At 37.2% G+C, this 23,187-nt stretch overlaps 1 protein-coding gene and 1 pseudogene across 1 annotated transcript in view; one reads left to right on the plus strand and one right to left on the minus strand.

The window, feature by feature from the left end:
- The window catches only part of LOC117982362 (very long chain fatty acid elongase AAEL008004), a 62,629-nt gene extending 56,185 nt beyond the window's left edge, over window positions 1-6,444 (plus strand). The window contains exons 6-7 of the mRNA XM_069498804.1: window positions 344-480; window positions 3,630-6,444. Of these exons, the coding sequence (XP_069354905.1) occupies window positions 344-480; window positions 3,630-3,920 (428 nt within the window). The 3' untranslated portion in view covers window positions 3,921-6,444. The remainder of the gene's footprint in view (window positions 1-343; window positions 481-3,629) is intronic.
- On the minus strand, window positions 5,878-21,947 carry LOC117982176 (nose resistant to fluoxetine protein 6-like; annotated as a pseudogene).
- Between the last annotated feature and the right edge of the window lie 1,240 nt (window positions 21,948-23,187).

Genomic DNA, 23,187 nt, shown 5'->3' on the forward strand with positions numbered 1-23,187 from the left:
ATATATTTAGACTAGCTTATGCTAATAATCACGGTAATAAGCTAGTTAGGTATAACATTTAACATTTTAGAATAGAATAGAATATAATTTTATTATTTTTATTTAAGTAAACTTTTACAAGTGCTTTTGAATCGTCAACTAATTTAATTTATAAGTCCCGCAAATTGCTAATGCCCGTGGCCGCCATTTTAGTGACGTCAGCACTAGAGTTGAGAGCTGATGGTACATTTTTACTTAAATACGAGACATGGTTCCAGCGCAATAGCAATTTGCGGGACTTATACCTACCACTGGTTCTTAAGATTTTTCCAATTGCTTTTCTCAATTTTCTTCCTCTTCACAGGTGGCCACGGTACGTTGCTGGGTGTCATCAACTCCTTCATCCACATCATCATGTACACATACTACCTCATCTCCGGTCTTGGCCCGCAGTACCAAAAGTATATTTGGTGGAAGAAGCACTTAACCACCTTGCAATTGGTAAGTCAATCATGATCAACCCATCGCCGGCTCACTACTGAGCACGTGTCTCCTCTCAGCGTGAGAAGCGGATTGGTAGACTCCACACACCTTTGAGATCATTGTAGAGAACTCTCGGGCATCCAGGTTTCCTCACGATGTTTTCCTTCATCGTTAAAGCAAGTGATATTTAATTAATTAAAACGCACATAACTCCGAAAAGTTAGAGGTGCGTGCCCGGGATCGAACCCCCGACTTCCTATTAGAAGGCGGACGTCCTAACCACTAGGCTATCACAGCTTAAGCACAGTAGACAATGCCTTCTTACAATTTCGTCTGGTGGGAGGCTTTGGCCACTAGTTACCACTCTACCGGCAAAGCCGAACCACCAAGCTATTTAGCGTTCCGGTACGATGCCGTGTATAAACCAAAGGGGCATGGGTTTAATAAAAACTGCCATACCCCTTCCAGGTTAGTCCGCTTCCATCTTAGACTGCATCATCACTTACCACCAGATGAGATTGCAGTCAAGGGCTAACTTGTATCTCTATTTAAAAAAAATAAAAAAATATTAGATGATCCCGTAAGATGATGCCCGCGGCTTCATCGACATGAATTATTATAGTCTTAAAATCCCGTTGGAACTCTTCGATTTTCCGGGATAAAATGTTTTATGTCCGGGATACAAGCTATCGTTGTCCTCTAAATTGGGGTGTGAAAAATTAACAGACATACCGACTTTCCCATTTCATCATTCGCATAATATCAGTATGGATAAGTTCAACATTTTCAACTACTTAATTCGAATCAAGTTTCCAAGTTTCGGATTTTATTTAACAAAGTGTTTTTAGACCTGACAGCATGGATTTTAATAGATGTGGTGACCTTTCAACTTCTTAATGCTTTCGATGTTTATAAGCTAGATTTTGTTTTTAGAAAACAATAATGTAATATACTATTTTTACCAAATTTCTGTTAGGTTGCTTAGGTTTCAACTCCCTGGAGGTCAGACGCATTTGCGACCAACTCAAAATTATGTGTCAATTTTGCGAGGAGATGTTAATGCTCCAGAACTTCATAACCAACTGTGTCGCATACGTGTCCCTGAATCCAACAGTAATATTCGTCCACGAAAAAATAAACTTTTCGTGGTCCCACATCATCGCACTGTTGCTAGATCTATGTCACCTATACCCCGTTCATTAGCATCATTCAACGCGCTTTTGGACAATAATGCTCAATGGGACCCATTTAATGATGGGTCTATAATACTGGTTCGGGAGTTACTGAAGTACGCTGAGAGCATTGCATGAATATGTCATTCAATGTTCTCAGCGTACATATTATTCAAAATTCTTTGATCTTTTATCGTTTTGTATTTTATGTCTTTTTTCTTGTACCTTTATTTGTATTTAAATTTATTATTAATCATCTAGTTAGTGTAAGTGGCACTGCCGTTCTAATTAGATATAAAATATATAAATAAAATAAAATAAAATATACTAGGTATAATAATATTGTAAATTATTGATCACTTGAAAAGAGCAACCGCCGAGTTTCTTGCTGGTTCTTCTCGGTAGGGACGGCATTCCGAACCAGTGGTAAATGAAACTAGTAAACGATTCAAAAGCACTTGTAATAAGTCTACTTGAGTAAGAATATATTCTATTCTAAAATAATGGCGATAATGAAAAAAAATTACTTCCCATATTGAGTGGCTGAATAGGTCTTTCAAAACCAAAATACCTAATGTTTTTCCTAAGTCCGCGTGGGTTTAGGTTTTTAAAAATCCCGTGGGAACGATGAAAAGTAGTCTATGTCCTTACTCGGGATGCAAGCCATCTCTGTGCCCAATTTCGTCAAAATCGGTTGAACGGATGGGCCGTGAAAGGCTAGCCGACCGACAGAAAGACAGACAGACAGACACACTTTCGCATTTATAATATTAGTATGGATAATTTAAACCTGTTTTGAGTCATCGTTTATTACATAACAACACTACGGTTAATTATTTTAAATGGCAGCATCAGTTTATCGTTTGGTTACATACATATTTACATACATTAATTTGCATATTACATACACGTCACGATTAAGTTGTCTATTTCTTTTCTATGTTGTCTTCATAAACAATACTTTACATGATTTATATAAATAAGTTGCTTGAGTTGTAGATTGATTCTTGAATCCAATCTTTTAAATTTCATTCACGTGGATTTAGTTTTAAAAAACCAGTGGAAACTTGATTTTTTACCTCCAAAAAGGGGTGGTTCTCAATTCGGTCCGTTTTAATGTATATGTACACCTATTTTTTCGGGTTCTGTGAACCGTGAAAAGTGTGTCTGTGTCTGGTTGTCTGTCTGTATGTCTGCTAGCTTTTCACGGCCCAACAGTTTAACCTATTTTGATTAAATTTGGTACAGAGTTAGGTTACATCCCCGGGAAGGACATGGGCTACTATTTATCCCGGAAAATCAAAGAATTCCCACGGGATTTAAAAACCGAAACCGCGGACAAAGTCACGGGCATTATCTAGTAGGTAATAAATTACACTTTTTGATGGTCGGTTGTTGGATTTGTAAGATAATTTAATATAGTGGTGATAATTATCACACGAACTTGAAACTAAAGCTACGAGGGTTCCAAACGCGCACAGGTCTGAGGCTAAGATCTATAGAGCGCACTTTGGCCATGGCTTTGCTCAGACTTAAGATTTAGTTAAAGCGAGACAGATTTATGTAAGTGATATATCTCTGTCTCGTTTTAACTCTGTCTTAAGTCTAAGCAAAGTCAGAGTGCGCTCTATAGATCTCACAAGACTCACCCTGAGTCTTGAGCCTACAACAAACTCAGCCGAAAAGATACCAAAAGATAGCCGAAAGAATACTCACTCTTCAAACAGACTAGAAATACTAGCTTATGCTCGCAACTTCGCCCGCAAGGACTACACAAATTTCTAACTCCTATTTCACTGCCTTATAGGGGTTGAATTTTCAAAAATCCTTTCATAGCGGATGTCTACGTCATAATAGCTATCTGCATGCCAAATATCAGACCGATTCGTCCAGTAGTTTGAGCTGTGCGTTGATAGATCAGTCAGTCAGTCAGTCACCTTTTACTTTTATATATTTAGATAAAACAACCTCTTAATAAATGCCCGTTTGTTTCAGATCCAGTTCGTCATTATCTTCTACCATAACTTCAGCGTGATGTTCTGCGACTGCAACTACCCTAAGTTCATCAACTTCTTGCTGGCTCTCAACGCTGGCTTGTTCCTTTACATGTTCGGAAACTTCTACTACAGGAGTTACGTAAAGGGTGGTGCTAGAAAAATACAAGTGAAAGACAGTGCCAACCACGCCATTGGCAACAGGGAACCGGTAGTAGCAAATGGTACCTCGACTGTAGCTGAGGCTAATGGTAAAACGATAGTAGTCAACGGTAAAGCGAAAGAATGCTAGTGAATTGGGTATTTGACTAATTTTTTTTTATTACTTTATTATAAACTAGGATAAAAATAATGACGTAAACTGAAAAAACTAATTAAATCGATCAAATAACAAAAAAGTTATAAGCATTTAAATATTTCTGATTTAGACAGAGATAGCGATATAGAATTTTGACGTCACACCTTACTAATGCCATAGTAGCTTCGTGCGGTTTCCTACAAATTTTGGTTTTTCGAGAAAGGGATAGAATACCCTCCCACTCCAAAATAAAAATGCCGGTAACTTTGTAAATCTTTGTTGGATTTTAAAAAAATTTTCAGCGTACGTCATTATTTTTATCCTAGTTTATAATAAAGTAATAATATTTATCAAATTCAAAAGTAGGAAAATACCTAATTGCTCAAGTTATTTGATAAGAATCGGATTGTGATACTGATAAGACAATTTTATTTTTTAAGTTTGAACTGTTTTTGTGTTCTGCGTAAGTGTGTGAAAGTGATTTTTGGTAGCGGTATTGGGTATTGGCACCCATTTTAAATGAGTTTCAAGTAAATAGAGCAACATCCCAGGGCCGCCAGGAGTCCTACCTTACGGTACGCGGCAGAAAATAATGTGCATCGACCTTTAGAATAAGATAGCGGATTTGTAGAGCATTGTCTCTAGAGACCGACAAAACGTCATATAAGTATGAGTGACAGAGACAACGCTCTACAAAACCAAAATGTCATTCTAAAGGCCGATGTACATTATTTTCTGCCGAGTACCTACTGTACTTATTTTCTAAGAAACAAAATGTATGGGATAGAGTAGTGTTAATGTGTAATTTATAATTATTAACGTACGTATATCTGCTAGCTTGTGCCAATTTATGTGACGGCCAACTTATAAAGGCTGCTAAAGGTGCCTATGTAATAACAAAACTCACTTTTCTTAAAGTCTGTGTGCTAATTTTTATGTATGTAATACAGAATATTGTTAATAATAATTATTATTCAATACTGCCAGACACTTCCCATCGGTATTAATTTCCGCCAAACGCTGTAATCCTACTTATAGTGTGAATCGTAATTTTTTATTATGATTCTCAAGAAATATATGTATATCTCAAAATCAGCACTCAAACATTAAGGAAATTTAATATTTTAGATTATTAGATTATATATTCCAATATATTAAATTATATATTATTAGATTAGAGAGATTTAACATATTTAGCAGCTGATATCTTCAAATTGGCCGTCGCGTCGCGGTCCAAGTTAGCAAAATATATGGGTACTGCCATACCCCTTCCAGGTTAGCCCGCTATCATCTTAGATTGCATCATCACTTACCACCAGGTGAGATTGCAGTCAAGGGCTAACTTGTATCTGAATAAAAAAAAAAACTTACGTTAAAAGTCTATACTAACACTACTCAGTCCCATACAATTTGGTTCTCAGAAAATAAGTGACGTCTGGCGGCACTGGGATTTTGGACGATAAATAATTAATGAGTTTCAAGTAAACGGTGTTAAAGACGGGTGGTCTTCTGGTCTTCTTAATTTTACGTGTTGTTTTCAATACTACTCATAATTTTTATAGTCGATTTCGATTTCGAAGTCCGATTATTTTATTTATTTACGAACTTAACTGTCTTTTTTCTATTTATTTATTATAAACATGACATCATCTATAAAAGCTTATACTAACTTGACCCAACTCTGTATGAGATAGTATTTGCGAAAGACCTAAATTTTAGGCTAGATAATTATTTTTCTAGACAACCAGAATATTATGTGCAATACATAAACATATCTGATATGTGATAAAATATTTAAATTATGTGATACAACGCTATTTTTTTTGTTAAAACTTCTTGTATTTTTTGTAGTCACTAAATGTATTTTTGGTATGAGTAAAATATTTTGTTTTTTGATACTTGATCACTATAGTGGAAGATGTAGGTACCTACTAGATAAAAAAATTGAATATAAATTGAATAGGTTTTTATTATGTTGTAAACAGACAGTTTATAAGTTAAATACGATGTTACTTTACATTCATGTTTTGTTTTATTCACAAAGTCTCGATATTATTCATTCTTAGAATTCTTAAAATAAAAATAGTAGATAAAACAAAAATACGTATCAAATGCAGGCATAAGTATAACCCAAATTTCCAAAATCTATGTTTGTTTTTTGATGTGGGTAAAATATCTGAGCTATTTTAATACATGACTATTCAAATAATTTAGGTGAATTTCAATTCAAATAATTTAGGTCGATGATTACGTAATTTTAGTTAGTGAATAAGGTTGTTACAAATAAAAGGCCAAACACAATAGTTACTGACTTATTGCAAGAAACTTGCAAAAATGTATCAATGTAACTTGAAAATTCCAGATTTTAAGCCTAGAATTAACATTACTGAACAAAAAATTGATGTACAAAAAATATATTTTGAATATGTATAATATAATAATGACTTGATGGATGTTTCTGTACAGATAAGACTTGTTATAAATATAAAGATATAAATAAAAAATATTTTTTAAATTATACTCGTATTTTTAATTGCACTCCCTTATTTCTTAATACCATTGATAAATAGTAATTACAAGATGAGCTTACAGACATAAAAGTGTCCATGAAATAATTCTATTAACCACGATTGAGAGGACTTTGTCATTTAAGCGATTCATACCTACTTAAAAGTACGCCACAAACGTGGCAAACTTTTTATCTAAGCTTAATACAGTTCCTTAATTTAATATCACAATCTTGCATTTCCTTCCTCAACATTAGTCCTTATCAGATTGTTCTTTAAAGCTATGTCATTGCGTAGAATCACTTTCTTCTTTTCTGTTTTCTGACACAATTTTCCACTCAAAATTTTTAGTAAAAACTCCGTGAGAGGTGCATCTACTAATAACCAGAAAGGGATTGCCAATAAGTAAGACATTACTATGAAAGCGATGGCGACTTCTATCTGTGAAAGAACATTATACTTATTAAATTAGGCGTTTGGTTCAAAATCGCCCATTTGTATAAAGTACAAAAGTTATTGGACCGTGAGTGCACCCTTGGGGTAAACCTAATATAAGCAGAAGAAATATTACATGTTTTTATCTTCTATTGAATGACAGACAACACACAGCTTAAATCGGTGGACCGATTACAATCTCTAAAAAAAAGAAAATATTTGCAACAACAATAACAAAGGACTTTGAATTAAACCCACGCAAACTAAGAGGCAGGAAAGAGCTAGTAATATCATAACTTTAAAGGGATAAACAGGGATAAATAAATTTCGTACCATCCGTAAGTTGTTTAACGGGACAAGAGTTTTAAGACTTCCAGCTGCGACTCGTATCAAACCCACGTGCAGCAGAAAAGCGCAATAGGACAGTTTTCCAGGAATCTTCCAACCTTTCCATTCCAACATGGCTCTGTATACATCTAAAAATGAAATTAGCTGTTTAATTTCGAACGTTCATTAATCAAGTTCATATCGCCGAAACAAGTGTTTTCAAATAATAATGAGCAAACTATTAATTGGATCATATAATGCTTGGTACCCACTAAAAAGCTTGGATATCTTAGATTACTTCCGAACCGAGACTCCATGTTTAAAATGTCAGAAAAGTTAGTTTCTACTCTCTATAGTGTCGCAGATGCAATATGTTGGTAAATTATAAGACTAAAAACATTCGTAAAATTGATATAATAATAATAGAAGGGGTCCCGACCATTAGCATTAAGGTTTACAATGGAGAAAGTGAGAACAAAGAAGACACCTAAATATATAAAAGGAAAACGTGACTGACTGATAGATCTATCAACGCACAGCTCAAACTAATGGACGGATCGGGCTGAATTTTGTCATGCAAACAGTTATTGTGACGTAGGCATCCGCTAAGAAACAATTTTGGAAAATTCAACCCATGGGGCGAAATAGGGGTTTTAAATTTGTGTAGTCCACGTAGGATGAGTTCGCGAGCATAAGCTAGTGATAAATTGCTAGTTAATAGCTAGTTGCTAGCTAGTTGTCTGGTGGGAGGCTTTGGCCGTGGCTAGTTACCACCCCACCAAACCCGTGCCGCCAAGCGATTGAGCGTTCCGGTACGATGCCGTGTAGAAACCAAAGGAGTATGGGTTTAATAAAAACTGCCATACCACTTCCAGGTTAGCCCGCTATCATCTTAGACTGCATCATCACTTACCATTAGGTGAGATTGCAGTCAAGGGCTAACTTGTATCTGAATTAATATAAATAAATAATAAGAATGATCAGGGAGTTAAAGGATCGTACTTAGTACTTACTTTCTATTTTAAAAACACATCCAATAATAAGAGTGGCCAATATGATTCCAAACGTAGGTTTGATCAGACCAGAGTATATAGCCTTTGAGTAAATAGATTTCTGAACGCCATCCACATAGAAAACACTGCCGATAAACATTGATCCCAAGATAGCAGGAAAAGTCAACAGGAATAAGTAACGGTATTTCTAGAAAATAAAATATAATCATTAAAATCTTAATAATATATAAAAGGAAAAGGTGACTGACTGACTGACTGACTAACTGACTGACTGATCTATCAACGCACAGCTCAAACTACTGGACGGCTCGGGCTGAAATTTGGCATGCAGATAGCAATTACGATGTAGGCGTCCGCTAAGAAAGGATTTTTGAAAATTCAACCCTTAAGGGGGTGAAATAGGTGTTTGAAATTTATATAGTCCACGCAGACGAAGTCGCGAGCATAAGCTAGTCTAAATATAAGCTTAAAAGCTGACTGACGGACTGACTGATCTATCAACGCACAGCTCAAAATATTGGATGGATTAGGCTGAAATTTGTTATGTTATGTTGTTTGGTATTATGATGAAGGAATTAGCTAAAAAAGGATTTTTGGAAATTCAACCCTTAAGGGTGTAAAATAGAGGTTTGATATTTGTATTTATGTGCTATCAGTACCCTTATCAGTACCTACCCTTATTATAAATGCGAAAGTGTGTTTGTTTGTTGGTTTATTGGTTTGTAGGTTTGTCCTTTAATCACGTCGCAACGGTGCAACGGATTAACGTGATTTTTTGCAAGGGTATAGATAAAGATCTGTAGAGTGACATAGGTTACTTTTTATCCCGGAAAATCAAAGAGTTCCCACGGGATTTTTAAAAATCTAATTCCAAATACCTTGTATTTCTGCATATCAACTTGCTCCGTCTGCAATCGATAGATTAGGAAACCTAATGCTATTCCCAATATAAAGTCGGCGATATTGGTATGGCCTCTTTTGTACACATGATTGAATGTTGGATTGTCCATAAAGGTTCTTGCTGTTCTAAAATAATAAGTAATTGATTAAAAATATATACTAACAGAGCCTCAATAGCTCAACCGGTAAAGGAGTGGACTGAAAACCGAAAGGTCGACGGTTCAAACCCCGCCCGTTGCACTATTGTCGTACCTACTCCTAGCACAAGCCTGACGCTTAGTTGGAGAGGAAAGGGGAATATTAGTCATTTAACATGGCTAATATTCTTTAAAAAAAAAAAAAAAAAACTATGACTAGCTTATGCTCGCGACTACATCCGCGTGGTCTACACAAATTTCAAACCCCTATTTCACCCCCTTAGGGGTTGAATTTTCAAAAATCCTTTCTTAACGGATGCCTACGTCATAATAGCTATCTGCATGCCAAATTTCAGCCCGATCCGTCCGATAGTTTGAGCTGTGCGTTGATAGATCAGTCAGTCAGTCAGGCACCTTTTCCTGTAGGAAACAAATGGCATTTTCACAAACAAACAAACATTATAACATCAGGACGCGCACTCTGAACAGCACCGAATAACACATATAACCTTCCAACCCCCCTTTCATCCCTTTAGGGGGGGGATTTTCTCATAGTCCTTTCTTAGCTGACACCTAACCTCAAGAAAAAACCTATTTTAAAACTTTGGATGGACTAGTGGATACCTACTCTTCACAAAGAATAGACCCTCCAAATTTCATGTCTTTAGGACCAGTGGTTTAGGCTGTGCGTTGATATCTATGTCAGTCAGTCAGTCAGGACTTTGAATTTTATATATATAGAAGATGATTCATTCATAGCGCCCGCCATGGCGTTTCTAATACTGACCATGGCAAGCAATTGTAACTAACGTTTAAAATTGATGTTTAAAATAATCAGGCGCTCATTGGTAAAGAATCATTCAAAAACAATAACATTGGATGTTAAACTGAAAACATACAATAACACTAACGAACGTAATAAAATCAGATCATCTAAAAGAAAACAGATCAACTAAAAAAAAAAACTTCGTCCGCGTGGATTTTCATTTTTCAAAACCCCGCACAAACTCTTTAATTTTCCGGGAAAAAAAGTCAGGGTATAATCTATCTCCATTCCAAATTTCATCCAAATTCGTTCAGCCGTTTTTGCGTGATTGAGTAACAAACATCCAAACATCCAACCATCCACACTTTCACGTTTATAATATTAGTACGATATCAATATAAATAACTTTATCATTGTTTTTTTTTTTTCGTATGAGTTTTTTTTTTAATATTTACATTATTTTTTTTCTCGCCAAACTGGTGAGCCAGTTTGTTGGCCAGTTTGTTGTTGTAAGCTTTATCTAATACTTACTCCGGAGTAACCATCAGCACGGCATCCAAATCTTGAAAATAAGTATGTGCTATTGGTGCTATAACACCAACAATGAAGAGAAGTATTAGAGCAGCTTTTCTACATTTACCGCTTTTCAGCAAGATGCAAGTAAAATATCCTAAGACGTAGAGTTGCATATTTGCTCCTAGATACCTAAAACAAAAAAATTAAAAATGTCTCGCAAAAATCTAATTGCAATAGACGGATAAGTTATTTGTAGTAAACCGAACTAAAAGAGACCCGAAACTTTTCATATAATTAAAACTGGCTTATGCTCGCGACTTCGTCCGTGTGGCCTACACAAATTTCAACCCCCTATTTCACCCCCTTAGGGGTTGAATTTTCAAAAGTCCTTTCTTAGCGGATGCCTACGTCATAATAGCTATCTGCATGCAAAATTTCAGCCCGATCCGTCCAGTAGTTTGAGCTGTGCGTTGATAGATCAATCAGTCAGTCAGTCAGTCACCTTTTCCTTTTATATAATTAAAATAAAACATAACAAGACAATTGAAGGCAGAGAAAGTACTGAAGTAAATATACTGGCAAGAGGAAATACAAGAGTGAAGACGAAAGTTGACTGAAACAAAACCGACAAAAAGACTGGTAAACTGGAATCAAAAGAAAGAAACGCTAGACTGAATCTATTGCACTTATTTATGGGACTGCTGGACCGGACCAAAGAAGGCAGAGGCATACTCTAAACCAGACCCAAAACAAGTTCAGCACAGAAAAACAGTTTTTGAAAACCTATGTGGCAGAGTGAGGTACTTGCCACAGTCTTTAAATTTTAGAAGTACTACGAGTACGTGCGTAGGTACTTGATAACTGATTTTTTTTAACTCTCCAACTAAGCGTAAAGCCTGTGCTAGGAGAAGGTACGACAATAGGGCAACGGGTGGGATTTGAACCGTCAACCTTTCAGAATTCAGTCCGTTCGTTTAACCGCTGAGCTATAGAGGCTTGTCATCACCAATCACATCGCCAAGGTCTGCACCAATACGTAGCCGAAATTACAAGGATACGTACGAAGCGTTTTGCCTCCTCATTTCTAATTCGAATCGCTAGGATATGGAACGCCCTTCCAGCATCAGTTTTCCCCTCGAATTTTAATATGGGTAACTTCAAGTCAAGAGTGAATATGCATCTTCTAAGCAAGCGCGTTCTATCTTAGGCTGCATCATCACTTGCCACCAGCTAGGTGATTCTCTAAGTTAATGTCTAACACTAAATGATAGCCACCGAGATTGATTAGTTCTACATTGCTGCTTCACTGGGTGATATCAAAATATTTTTTCGTAGAAAACCTTCAACGAATTAAAAAATGAGCTCCGTACGTGGAGCATTCAGTGTTACAAACTGAGTTAGCAAATCACCCCACAGGTCTGATTGCAACCAAGCGCTAGTCTATTCAAAAAAAGTAATGTTCTCAAAGATGTGTGAACTCTGCTAATCCGCACTTGGCCAGCGTGGTAAACAATGGCCTCAATCTTTCTTATTCTGACAGGGTGCTCGTGTTCTGTAGTAGGTCGATAATAAGTTGTTGATGATGATGAATAAAAATACGTTGTTGAGATTACCAAGTTTGTACCATACACTGCGTATGGTCAAAGTAGTTGTTGATGTATAGAGCGTTCTTCCATCCGTTTGTTCGGCAATCATCCACTTCCCTTGCTACTGCTATCTGAAATAGTAAATGAAGAAGCACTCACTGAGAAGAAGAAGAACTCACTGGCGTCAACGTAGGTACAGAGCAAAATGTGCGTAAAAAATGCTGGAGCACCGCGTGAAATGAAATTATTTTTGCAAGCGCAAGAATTCTCTTCACCAAACTGCTAAAATTTTGTCGCGGAGTACTTAATCATAATATACATTTCATATTTTTTATGAATTAAGTACTTACTTCAAAAAAAAAATACAAAGAAAAACATTAAAATATCTCAACAAATGCAAAAGTTACGGAACTTTAAAGGTCCAAACGCATTTGCGACGAAATTTTAGCAGTTTGGTGAAGAAAAGAACGTGAAAGATTCAAATTACCTCCCAAAACGGTCCAGATCCTGCGTATCTGAGCCATGTGGCTGTAATCGCCAAAACTACTAAGTACGATGGAGTGAGCCTGGAAAATTAAATTTACCATTCGATAAATCTAGGTAAAATATCACCAATTTTCTGGATAACGATAGTAAAATGACCTACAATAAGTAGATTTTTTTTTTAATAAATTCAGATACAAGTTAGGCTTTGACTGCAATTTCTGTGCAAAACAACTTCATCTGGTGGTAAGTGATGATGCAGTCTAAGATGGAAGTGGGCTAAGCTGGAAGGGGTATCACACTTTTAACTTAACACCTTTGGTTTCTACACGGCATCTTACCGGAACGTATCCCGAAAAAGTAAACGGCATTTTTCAAAAACCAACATCCTCGCGGACGAAGTCGCGGGCATCATCTAGTCTGAATATAACTAAAAGGAAAAGGTGACTGACTGACTGAGTGACTGACTATTTTAGACTTGCCTTTACACAAGTTTAAAAAATGTGTTAAAAGTATGCTCCTAAAAAAAGCATATTATACAGTCACAGAATATGTAAACGATAAAAAAGCTTGGATTTGACTCGCTCCAGCAATGCACGGGGCTGCAATGGCTTGTATAGTACGGTATAATATAAATTGAAAAATTAAAAAGAGCAACCGCCGAGTTTCTTGCTGGTTCTTCTCGGTAGGAACGGCATTCCGAACCAGTGGTAAATTAAAACTACCTGACTATTCATAAGCACTTGTAAAAAGTTTACATGAATAAAAAAACATTCTATTCTATTCTATACTGACTGACTGATCTATTAACGCACAGCTCAAACTACTAGACGGATTAGGCTGAAATTTGGCATACAGCTATTACGACGTAGGCATCCGCTAAGAAAGGATTTTTGAAAAATTCAACCCCTAAGGGGGTGAAATAAGGGTTTAAAGTTTGTGTAGTCCACGCGGACAAAGCCGCGAGCATAAGCTAGTAAAGAGTAAATGTCAACTTACTTTACCCAAGTAACAACCAGCAGTTCTGGCAAAAGAGTCCATGTGATTTTCCGTTTTTCCGCGTACAATTCGAGCTTGTAAGACAACAAGCATCCCGATATGATAAAGAATGTTTGGACCACAATCGTGCCATTCAAAAATACAAAATGCATTATGTTATCGTAAAGCTGTAACAAGAGAAGAAAAAATAAAACCAGCCAAGTGCGAGTCAGGCTCGCGCAACGAGGGTTCCGTGCTACAGTCGTATTTCATCGACATTTTGCACGATCATTCAGAAACTACTGAGTTTGTTGTGGGCTGTTCTCAGACCTGTGGGGTGATTCTCTAACTCAGTGTCTAACACTGAATGATAGCCACAGAGCTCATTTTTAAATCCGTTCAAGGTTTTCTTTGAAAAATATTTTGCTAACACCCAGTGAAGCAGCAATGTAGAACCAACCAATCTCGGTGGCTATCATTCTGTGTTCGCTAACTCAGTGTGAGTTAGCGAATCACCTAGCTGGGCGCGTTTGGAACCCTCTCGTAGCTTTAGTTTTAAGTTTGCGTAATAATTATCACCACAATATCTTACAAATCCAACATCTGACCATCAAAGAGAGTAATTTATTACCTATTTTGAATAAATCATTTGACTTTGACTTTGACTTTGACTTTGACTATGATGCATAGAAATAAATGAAAAATCTGTTTTAGAATGCACAGCCCTTTCATATGATACTCCACTTGATATCGTTATCTTACTTCGAAAATTGAAAATACTAATTATTAGTTCATGACCACAATTTTAATTTTTTTGTGTGATGTAACCATAACTTCACGCTTTTCAGATTTTTTCCCCTAATGTCTGCTATAAAACCCACCTACCTCCCAAATTTCAGGGAAAGTACCCTGTAGGTTCTTGACACTCCGACACACCGACAGACAGACAGACAACAAAGTGATCCTATAAGGGTTCCGTTTTTCCTTTTGAGGTACGGAACCCTAAAAAAATATCAGAAGAAAGAACAGGATAAGTTTGCGCCTGACCCCAATCTCAAAGTACCTATGTCAGTATCTCCCTTCGTCGTCATCGTCAGTAAATCCCGCAAATTGCTAATGCGCGTGGCCACCATTTTAGTGACGTCAGCACTAGACTGAAGTAGTACCGTTGAGAAACTGACGGTAGAGTACGCGTATTGTGTTTTGAATAATTGCAAATTCTTCAAAACACGATACGAGTTTTTTATATTATGAGAATCTTTCTAATTTAGACATCCAAAGCTTTTTTTTTTTTTTTTTTTTTTTTTTTATTCAGATACAAGTTAGCCCTGACTGCAATCTCACCTGATGGTAAGTGATGATGCAGTCTAAGATGATAGCGGGCTAACCTGGAAGGGATATTTATTAAGGGATAAGCTATTTTCTCCCATATTATATGATTAAATAACAGAATCACCAGCACACAAGCGCAAACGAAGCGAGCGCGAATTTTTTAATACTTGTATAGAAAAATTTCTAAATCTAGATATTCGCAATTTGATAAAACGAGCATAAATTTTTCTTTAGGTCACCGGCCCTCGAGAGCCGAGGGCCCCTTGTTCTGTCGGCCAGTGGCATTTTAGGTTTAGGGTTCTATTTCCACCAGAGATGTGCTATGGATGCGTTTGAGATCCACCAATCATATTCATTGGTGCACATAGCTTAGCGCTGGTGGAAACGGATTCAACTAAGACATGTTTTTATATGGAAGGATGCGTGCTGTGGATGCGTGCTATGGAGGCGTGTTATGGGCGAGTGGTATAGCTATGTGCAGAGCAGAGTACCTACAGAATGCCGTGCGGCGGCGCATCTTCTTCTTTTTTTTTTTTTTTTTTTTTTAAAGAACATTAGCCATGTTAATTGACTAATATTCCCCTTTTTCCTCTCCAACTAAGCGTGAAGCTTGTGCTAGGAGTAGGTACGTCAATAGTGCAACGGGCGGGGTTTGAACCGTCGACCTTTCGGTTTTGAGTCTACTCCTTTACCAGTTGAGCTATTGAGGCTCTATCTTCATAGCGCATCTTCCTCGCACAGCAACCTATCTTAGTATTGGTGGAAACGGTCACATATTTTCGTAGCGTAGCTTTCACATCTTCGCAGCATAGCTGCATAGCACATCTGTGGTGGAAAGGCACCCTTAGGGTTGTGGGAATGTCCATCGTGCCCACAACGGTGGATCACGCATGCTCCCACTGCCAAAGAGGAGTATAAGGTAGTAAGTAAATATTTACCATTTCGACGTAGTGCACGTTCTCTGGTGCGAGCGCAAACGGTAGGAGAGAGTGGCAGAAGATCACGCCTGTTATTGTTAGCGTTCTGAAACAAAGAAGGAGTGGAATTAATAAACAATCCTATCTGTCATCATCATCATTACCATCCCATCACCGGCTCACTACAGGGAAACGGGTCTCCTCTCACAGTGAGAAGGATTTTGGCCATAGTCTACCGCGCTGGATTGGTAGACTTCAGACACCTTTGAGAACGTTATGGGGGAACTCTCATGCAGGCAGGTTTCCTCACGATGTTTTCCTTCACCGTTAAAGCAAGTAATATTAATTATTTAAACGCACCATACACTCCGAAAAGTTAGAGGTGCTGCCCGGGATCGAAACCCCGACCTCCGATTAGAAGGCGGATGACCTAACCACTAGGCTATCACAGCTTATATCCTATCTGTAATCTGTCGATATAAGTAAATAATATTTTTTAAAAGCTGAAAGGCTCCAACACTAGGAGGAACTATCCACGACTATGAAGTTTGAATCGACTTTTCTCTAGTTTTTTTAACTCATAGTTAGTTTAATTTTAATTTTGTAGTTTTTAAAATCTTCTGTATCTTTTTTTTTATCTAAATAAACTTTTTTTATTCTCAAAAATATCAAAACTTGAACTGCCATCATTAACGGCTTTAAATTAGTCGTCAAGTGAATTTTGTTATATATTGCTTGATGAAACAAATGACATAGTATAGGGTAAAGGCGGCCAAAAAAACCCAGCGATCGATTAAAATAAACTTATAATAAATTATAACTCAACTGGTTTTCGATGAAGATTTGAAAAACCAGTCAAGTGCGAGTCTTATTATATAAAACTATGTATAAGATATAACACTATGTATCTCATTTTTAAATTTTCATGGCGGCCATTTTGAAATTTTCATATTCATATTCTTTTATCATACGTTATTATAAAGGCAATAGAAATACACACTGAAAATTTCAGATTTAGCAATTACGATTGATGACAAACAGACAAAAGACAAACGTACAGTACGGGGCCGAAAGTAATCCGTCCGGGTACGGAACCCTAGAAATATGGTGATCTACGCCATTATTTAACTTCGACCGTAAAAGCATTCTCTCCTGTCCTCCGCCAACATTTTACGATTTTATTTCATTCAAAACCTTGTATATACGTACTCTAGGAGTTGAATTCTCTGTGCCTAAATAATTATAAAGGTCACGATGTCCTCACCTCAACCCATGGAAGACTTTTAATCGCTCCTCTCGAGGTCCAAGGTTGGCATACGGGCGTGATTAGTGTTGCGAAATTGTGCGGAACCGAGAAAACACAATAACAGCCCGTTACCTGCAAATAATTACATCTAATTACGATGCTATAATACTGTCAATTGTCATCTATCATACAATAAGATTACACTAGCGACTGCCCGCCTCTTCGCTCGGAGAATACATAAGTTATCTGGTTCACTAATGATAACAAAAACGTATAACAAATGATCATTTCACGAAAAACTTTTTAAAACTAAATAATCAAATCACAAATTTCGTATTCCGCAAACAGATCATTTTACAAAAAACATTTCACAAATATTTATTAACAAAGGTTTTAAATAGGCTTTGCAAATGAGCTGAATGTAAAATATCATTTAAGAAATTTATTCTTTCACCAAATAATTCATTTCCAAATTTGCGATTCACAAAATCGGTAATCGAAAAATCCCGAGGGAACTCATGATTTTCCGGGATAAAAAGGCCATGGTACTCTCCAGTCTTTAACTTACCCATGCAAAAAATCAACATCACATCCTTTGCTCCGATGTGACGTGATTGAAGGACAAACCAATAAACCAACAAACAAACACACTTCGCATTTATAATATGGGTAGTGAATAGTGATGTTGATAGTTGAATGAACAAAGTACATACTTAAACAAGAAAACGTGGGAAATCTACGTTTCTTGTTTGTAATACGATTGCAAAACTTGGTAAAAAAGAAGTCACAGATTATCCGTGTTGTTATTCTAAGCTAGATATCCTGAGAAGTATAGATTATTCCGACTATACTCACGTATTTAGTCGACTTCAGCCGACTAGACTAAAATAGAGTATAGCCCAGAACATAGCCGGAATAAGCTAAATATATAAAGGAAAAGGTTGACTGACTGACTGACTGATCTATCAACGCACAGCTCAAACTACTGGACGGATCGGGCTGAAATTTGGCATCAGCCAATCTCATACAGTCAATCCTATTATATATTAAGATATATCGTAAACTTTTACAAAATTATAAGATTTTTATATATTTTTCGCGTTTTTTTGTCCGTATCATATCAGTATTACCTTATCATCTGTCTTGTTTGTTGCCAGCTTTCTGGTTACACCCTAGTCATACAAAAAAACAGCATGATATAAAGTACCATTACGCTGTTATTGCTAATGATATAAATATGACAGGGACCAAGGTCAAAGAAGCAAAGCTTCCTAGGATACTTTGAAAATAATGTGGATTTGTTTATAACGAGATTGCCCTCTCAGTAATGGCTTTGACAAGGACAGTGGGATGGCAGGGACGGTCTAAGCTAGATTTAATGTCCATACCTACTTTATTGTAGGTAGGTACACACTATAGTTCGCGACAGTTCGAGATGGCAATTGGGGTATGAGGCGAGTCCTGCTGGGGCCCGCACACTCGCGCTATCATAGTTTTAGGTTTTAGTGTTGCACGGGTCTGTATCGACCGCGTTTATAGATTTCGTCGTTGCTCATAAATGCTTAGAATATTAAAGAGAATATTAAAAAAACATGATTTTTATTTATTTTGAACATAATTAGTCAATAGTCAATTAAAGACGTCACAATGCGTAAACGTTTTTTTTTTTCAATTTTTTAACATAAAAAATATTTTCCAGCAGAGATTACACTATTTTTGAGTAAGACGTATTTTAGCTACCTATAGCTTTAGTATATTTATAGCTAAAACGTGTTTAAATAGAAGTCTTCCACTCCACCTGTTATTAATAATTGTGTCCGAGCCTAAGAGGTTATTTTTGATAAACAAAGTATTAAAAAACAGTCAACTGCGAGTCGGTCTCGCACACGAAGCGTTCCGTACCGTCGGTCGTACACGAAATAATACTTTTTATTTGATATTAATTTATATGGCGGCCATTTTGAAATTTTTATTACTTGTTATAGCGGCAACTATACACATTCTGTGAAAATTATAACTCTTCAAGTATCACAGGGACAGACGGACGACTAGCGGAGATTTAGTAATAGGGTCCCGTTGGCACCCAGACCTACTAGCTGAAAATCAGCGCTACCTATATGTTCTTGTGCATCAAGGCATACAGCATACTGCTGAGCTGGGACCCTTTTTCGGGGTGTGCCATACATGACAGTTTGTTCCGGCGCTTCTTTTGCGTAAAGCGCGTTGGAATATGCTCAGGTGGAAGAAGCGCCGGAATAACCAGCTCTAAGTTATAAGATGTGATGTGTGGCACAGTTTGGAAAATAAACGTCTTTCTTCTTCTTTTTTTCGGGTACGGGACCCAAAAAAAACATAAGGCGCAGTTTAAATTATGACGTGCGTTTTGCGAAATAAACGGGTTTAACGTGTGCTTAATCTGCGCTTGAAGTTTTGTGATAAGACATTGACTTTTATATTACTTCGTAATGGACAGGGCTATTGAACAAACAAAATGGCACCGACTCAGTGGTGCTTTGACACCAATGCAAGTTCAGTCTGGATTTCAAACGGGTCGTTCATTAGTAGTATATCTAGTAAGAGGTGGCGCTGATTTATTTGGTTCCAAAACCGTGAAAAGTTTTGTTCGCTTGACCATATCTTGTCATTTATATTGATGTGATAAGACTACACGTTTACCTGCCTGGTCTATTGTGTCCTTTAACAGCGATGACGTCATAGAGGCTCCCAATAACATTCATTGTAAGCAACACCAAAAAAAAAACTGCCACAGCCAAGTCACCACCATCCCTTCCTTGTTCTTCTTTCTTGTTACAATACAGAGGCGCTGTTATTCTACACTTCAATTCATAGTTGTTCCACAGAGACTCGTTCAAGCAGGCTTCAAGGACTAGTTTTAAGTCTTCTGAGTTACTATTTTGGTCCACTGTGTTACGTAAAATATGTCCGTTGTGTTACTTAGTATTTTTTTGCAAGTTTGTGTTACGCAGATACCATGGTGGAGGGAGGTGTGGTTGAAATGTTTCCTCTTGTATTCGGAATAATTCTGAAAAATAAAAATGGCTATAAGAGAGGAACCCTATGATAGTAACTCATTAGACCAGATAAGTCATTTACAATTTACATACAGGGTGTAGCCAGAACGCTAGCAAAAACTTAGCGTTATTGTTATACTGTTTAAACACAATCCAAGACCAATAACCATTGCCTTATTTTTTAGTTTTAGTGATTTATTATTTTTCAAACCCGCAATGTATAGCGTGCAAGACTCGGGTCAATGCTCCACCTGCGATGCGGCTAGTCCACGTGACTGTGTCTGTCTGTTTGTCTCTTTTTGCTACGCTTTCGCGGCCCGTCATGTTTGACGAAAGGTAAGACATAACTTGCCTCCTTGGGTCGGATATATTTTTGTCGTGTGCAATCAAAGAGTTCCCACAAATTAAAAAAAAACGGCCAAGTGCGAGTCAGGCTCGCGCAACGAGGGTTCCGTACTACAATCGTATTTTTTCGACATTTCACACGATAATTTCAAAAACTATGATGAATAAAAATAAATAAAAATCTGTTTTAGAATGCGCAGGTGAAGCCCTTTCATATGATACACTTGATATAGTTATCTTACTCCGAAAATTGAAAATACTAATTATTAGTTCATGACTAAAATTTAATTTTCTTTGTGTGATGTAACCACAAATTTACGGTTTTAGATTTTTCCCCTAATTTCTGCTATAAGACCTACCTAACTGCCAAATTTCATGATTCTAGGTCAACGGGAAGTACCCTGTAGGTTTCTTGACAGACCGACAGACAGACAGACAGAAGTGATCCTATAAGGGTTCCATTTTTCTTTTTGAGGTACGGAACCCTAAAAAAAAACTACGTGGCGTACCTAGTCATGGGCATAATCTATTTGGTACAGAGATATTTGGCATCCGGGACACGAATAATCTTTTAATCTTGGAAAATTGAAGAGTTCCCACGGGATTTAAAAAAAAACCAAAATCCACGAGGACGAAGTCGCCGGCATCACGTGTTACTTATCACGCTGATAACGCATGAACAGGCAAAAAAAACTGTCTTTACGATTTTACAAAAACAATGCTTCCAAGGAATGTCTATTACAATTTTCATTACAATAAATGAATATTTAAATAAATTCTTTCATCAAGTACATACAATGTAATGTGGTAGTATTAAAGTTCGCTTTCAGTTCCTACTGCACACTCATCATCATCATCAGCCTGTGGACGTCCACTGTTGGACATAGGCCTTACCTAAAGAGCGACACCACACCGGTCCTCAGACTTCCTCATCCAGCCCACTTCCCGCCAGCCTCTTTATACCGTCGGTCCTCGTGCTGGGGGGCGTCCACACACTACGCTTGCTTAAGCGACATTAAATACCACTTGCTTTAACGGTGAAGGAAATCATCGTGATGGAAACCTGCATGCCTGGGAGTTCTCCATAATGTTCTCAAAGGTGTGTGAAGTCTACCAATCCGCACATGGCCAGCGTGTCGTACCACGATAAAATACTATGGCCAAAACCCTTCTCACTCTGAGAGGAGACCTGTGCTCTGTAGTGAGCTGGCGATGGGTTGATCATGATGATGATGAAGTATTCTGTACTATTACGCACCTGCATCATAGTGAAGAGTTCGCTTCCAGTGTCCGACACTAGGTCTATGTCAAGTGCGCAGTAGATGCCATCAGGGTTCGTTACACAGTGGTCGTAGTCATCGAGGTGGAACATAGGAGGCATTCGGGAGAAGTCCGAATCTAGAACAGAATATCTTTGCTGTTATGAAAATTTAAAAAAAACCGGCCAGTGCGAGTCAGACTCGTGAACCGAGGGCTCCGTACTCGAGTTTTTTATTGACATTCTGTACAAGAAATCCCGCGACTTCTTCCGTGTGGACTACACAAATTTCAAACCAATATTGTGCCACCTTAGGGGTTGAATTTTCTAAATCCTCCCATAGCGGATGTCTTCTTCATAATAGCTATCTGCATGCCAAATTTCAGCCCGATCCGTCCAGTAGTTTGAGCTGTGCGTTGATAGATCAGTCAGTCCGTCAGCTTTTCCTTTGATATAATATAGACTACTCTGGCATCATTCACAACTTAGATATTAAAAAATCTCTTTGATTTTTCTGCATAAAATATAGTCTTCAGCTATATTTATGTCAAAAATCAGGTCATTCCGTTGCTCCACTGTGTGAAGGACGAACCAACAAACAACCACACTTTTGCATTTATGGTATGGGTAGTGAAAATACCGTTCCCGAATTCGAATCAGGGACCGCCGCGCCCCATTTTTTTTAATATTCAGATACAATTAGGGCCTTATAGTCCACATTACTTACCACTGCGCTAGTCGACCTGTAAAATTCAAAGTCCTGACTGACTGACTGACAGACACTTATATATCAACGCACAGCCTAAACCGCTGGTCCTAGAGACATGAAATTTGGAGGTTGTGTTCTTTGTTAACAGTAAGAAATCCACTAAGAAAGGATTAAGGAAGGGAGAAATTCTAATCCACCTAAGGTTAAGTTGGGGATGACAATTAATATAATACTTGAAAAATGTCAAGTTATTTCCATGAAAATTGATATTTGGGTTTTCGGTTACAAACCAAAAGATACATAGGTACCCTATTTCAGGGTTTTTGAAAATTCACCCCCATGCTGATTTACTAAAGTCCACCCGAGCGAAGCCGGGCGGGTCAGCTAGTTGTAGTTATAAAGAAAAGGAGAAAGAGACTTACCATTAAGAGTTTAAATCACACCGTAACACTGACATATTATTGAAATTAAATGATTAAACTAGTAATTCATTTTTGATAAGTGGCTTTATTTTATTTATTATTTTAATCTCAGATTTCCAGGATCATTTTCATGTCTAACAAATTAGTCACAAATTGATTCAATCTGTCGGTGTATGCCAGACTTGCCCTGATTCGCAGTTTCTTAGGGAAAGTGGCCACAAAACTAGCGGGATAACACTAAAACCGAATGTACGTAAAGCAAATTCCTATTTATATTAATTAATAGTATTAATCTCACAGTTTAAAGACTAACAGTTCTTTTAAACAAACTGTGTTATAGCTGTTTAGTTTT

The sequence above is a fragment of the Maniola hyperantus genome, chromosome 5, assembly GCF_902806685.2.
Source record: "Maniola hyperantus chromosome 5, iAphHyp1.2, whole genome shotgun sequence".
Taxonomy (NCBI): Eukaryota; Metazoa; Arthropoda; class Insecta; order Lepidoptera; family Nymphalidae; genus Maniola; species Maniola hyperantus.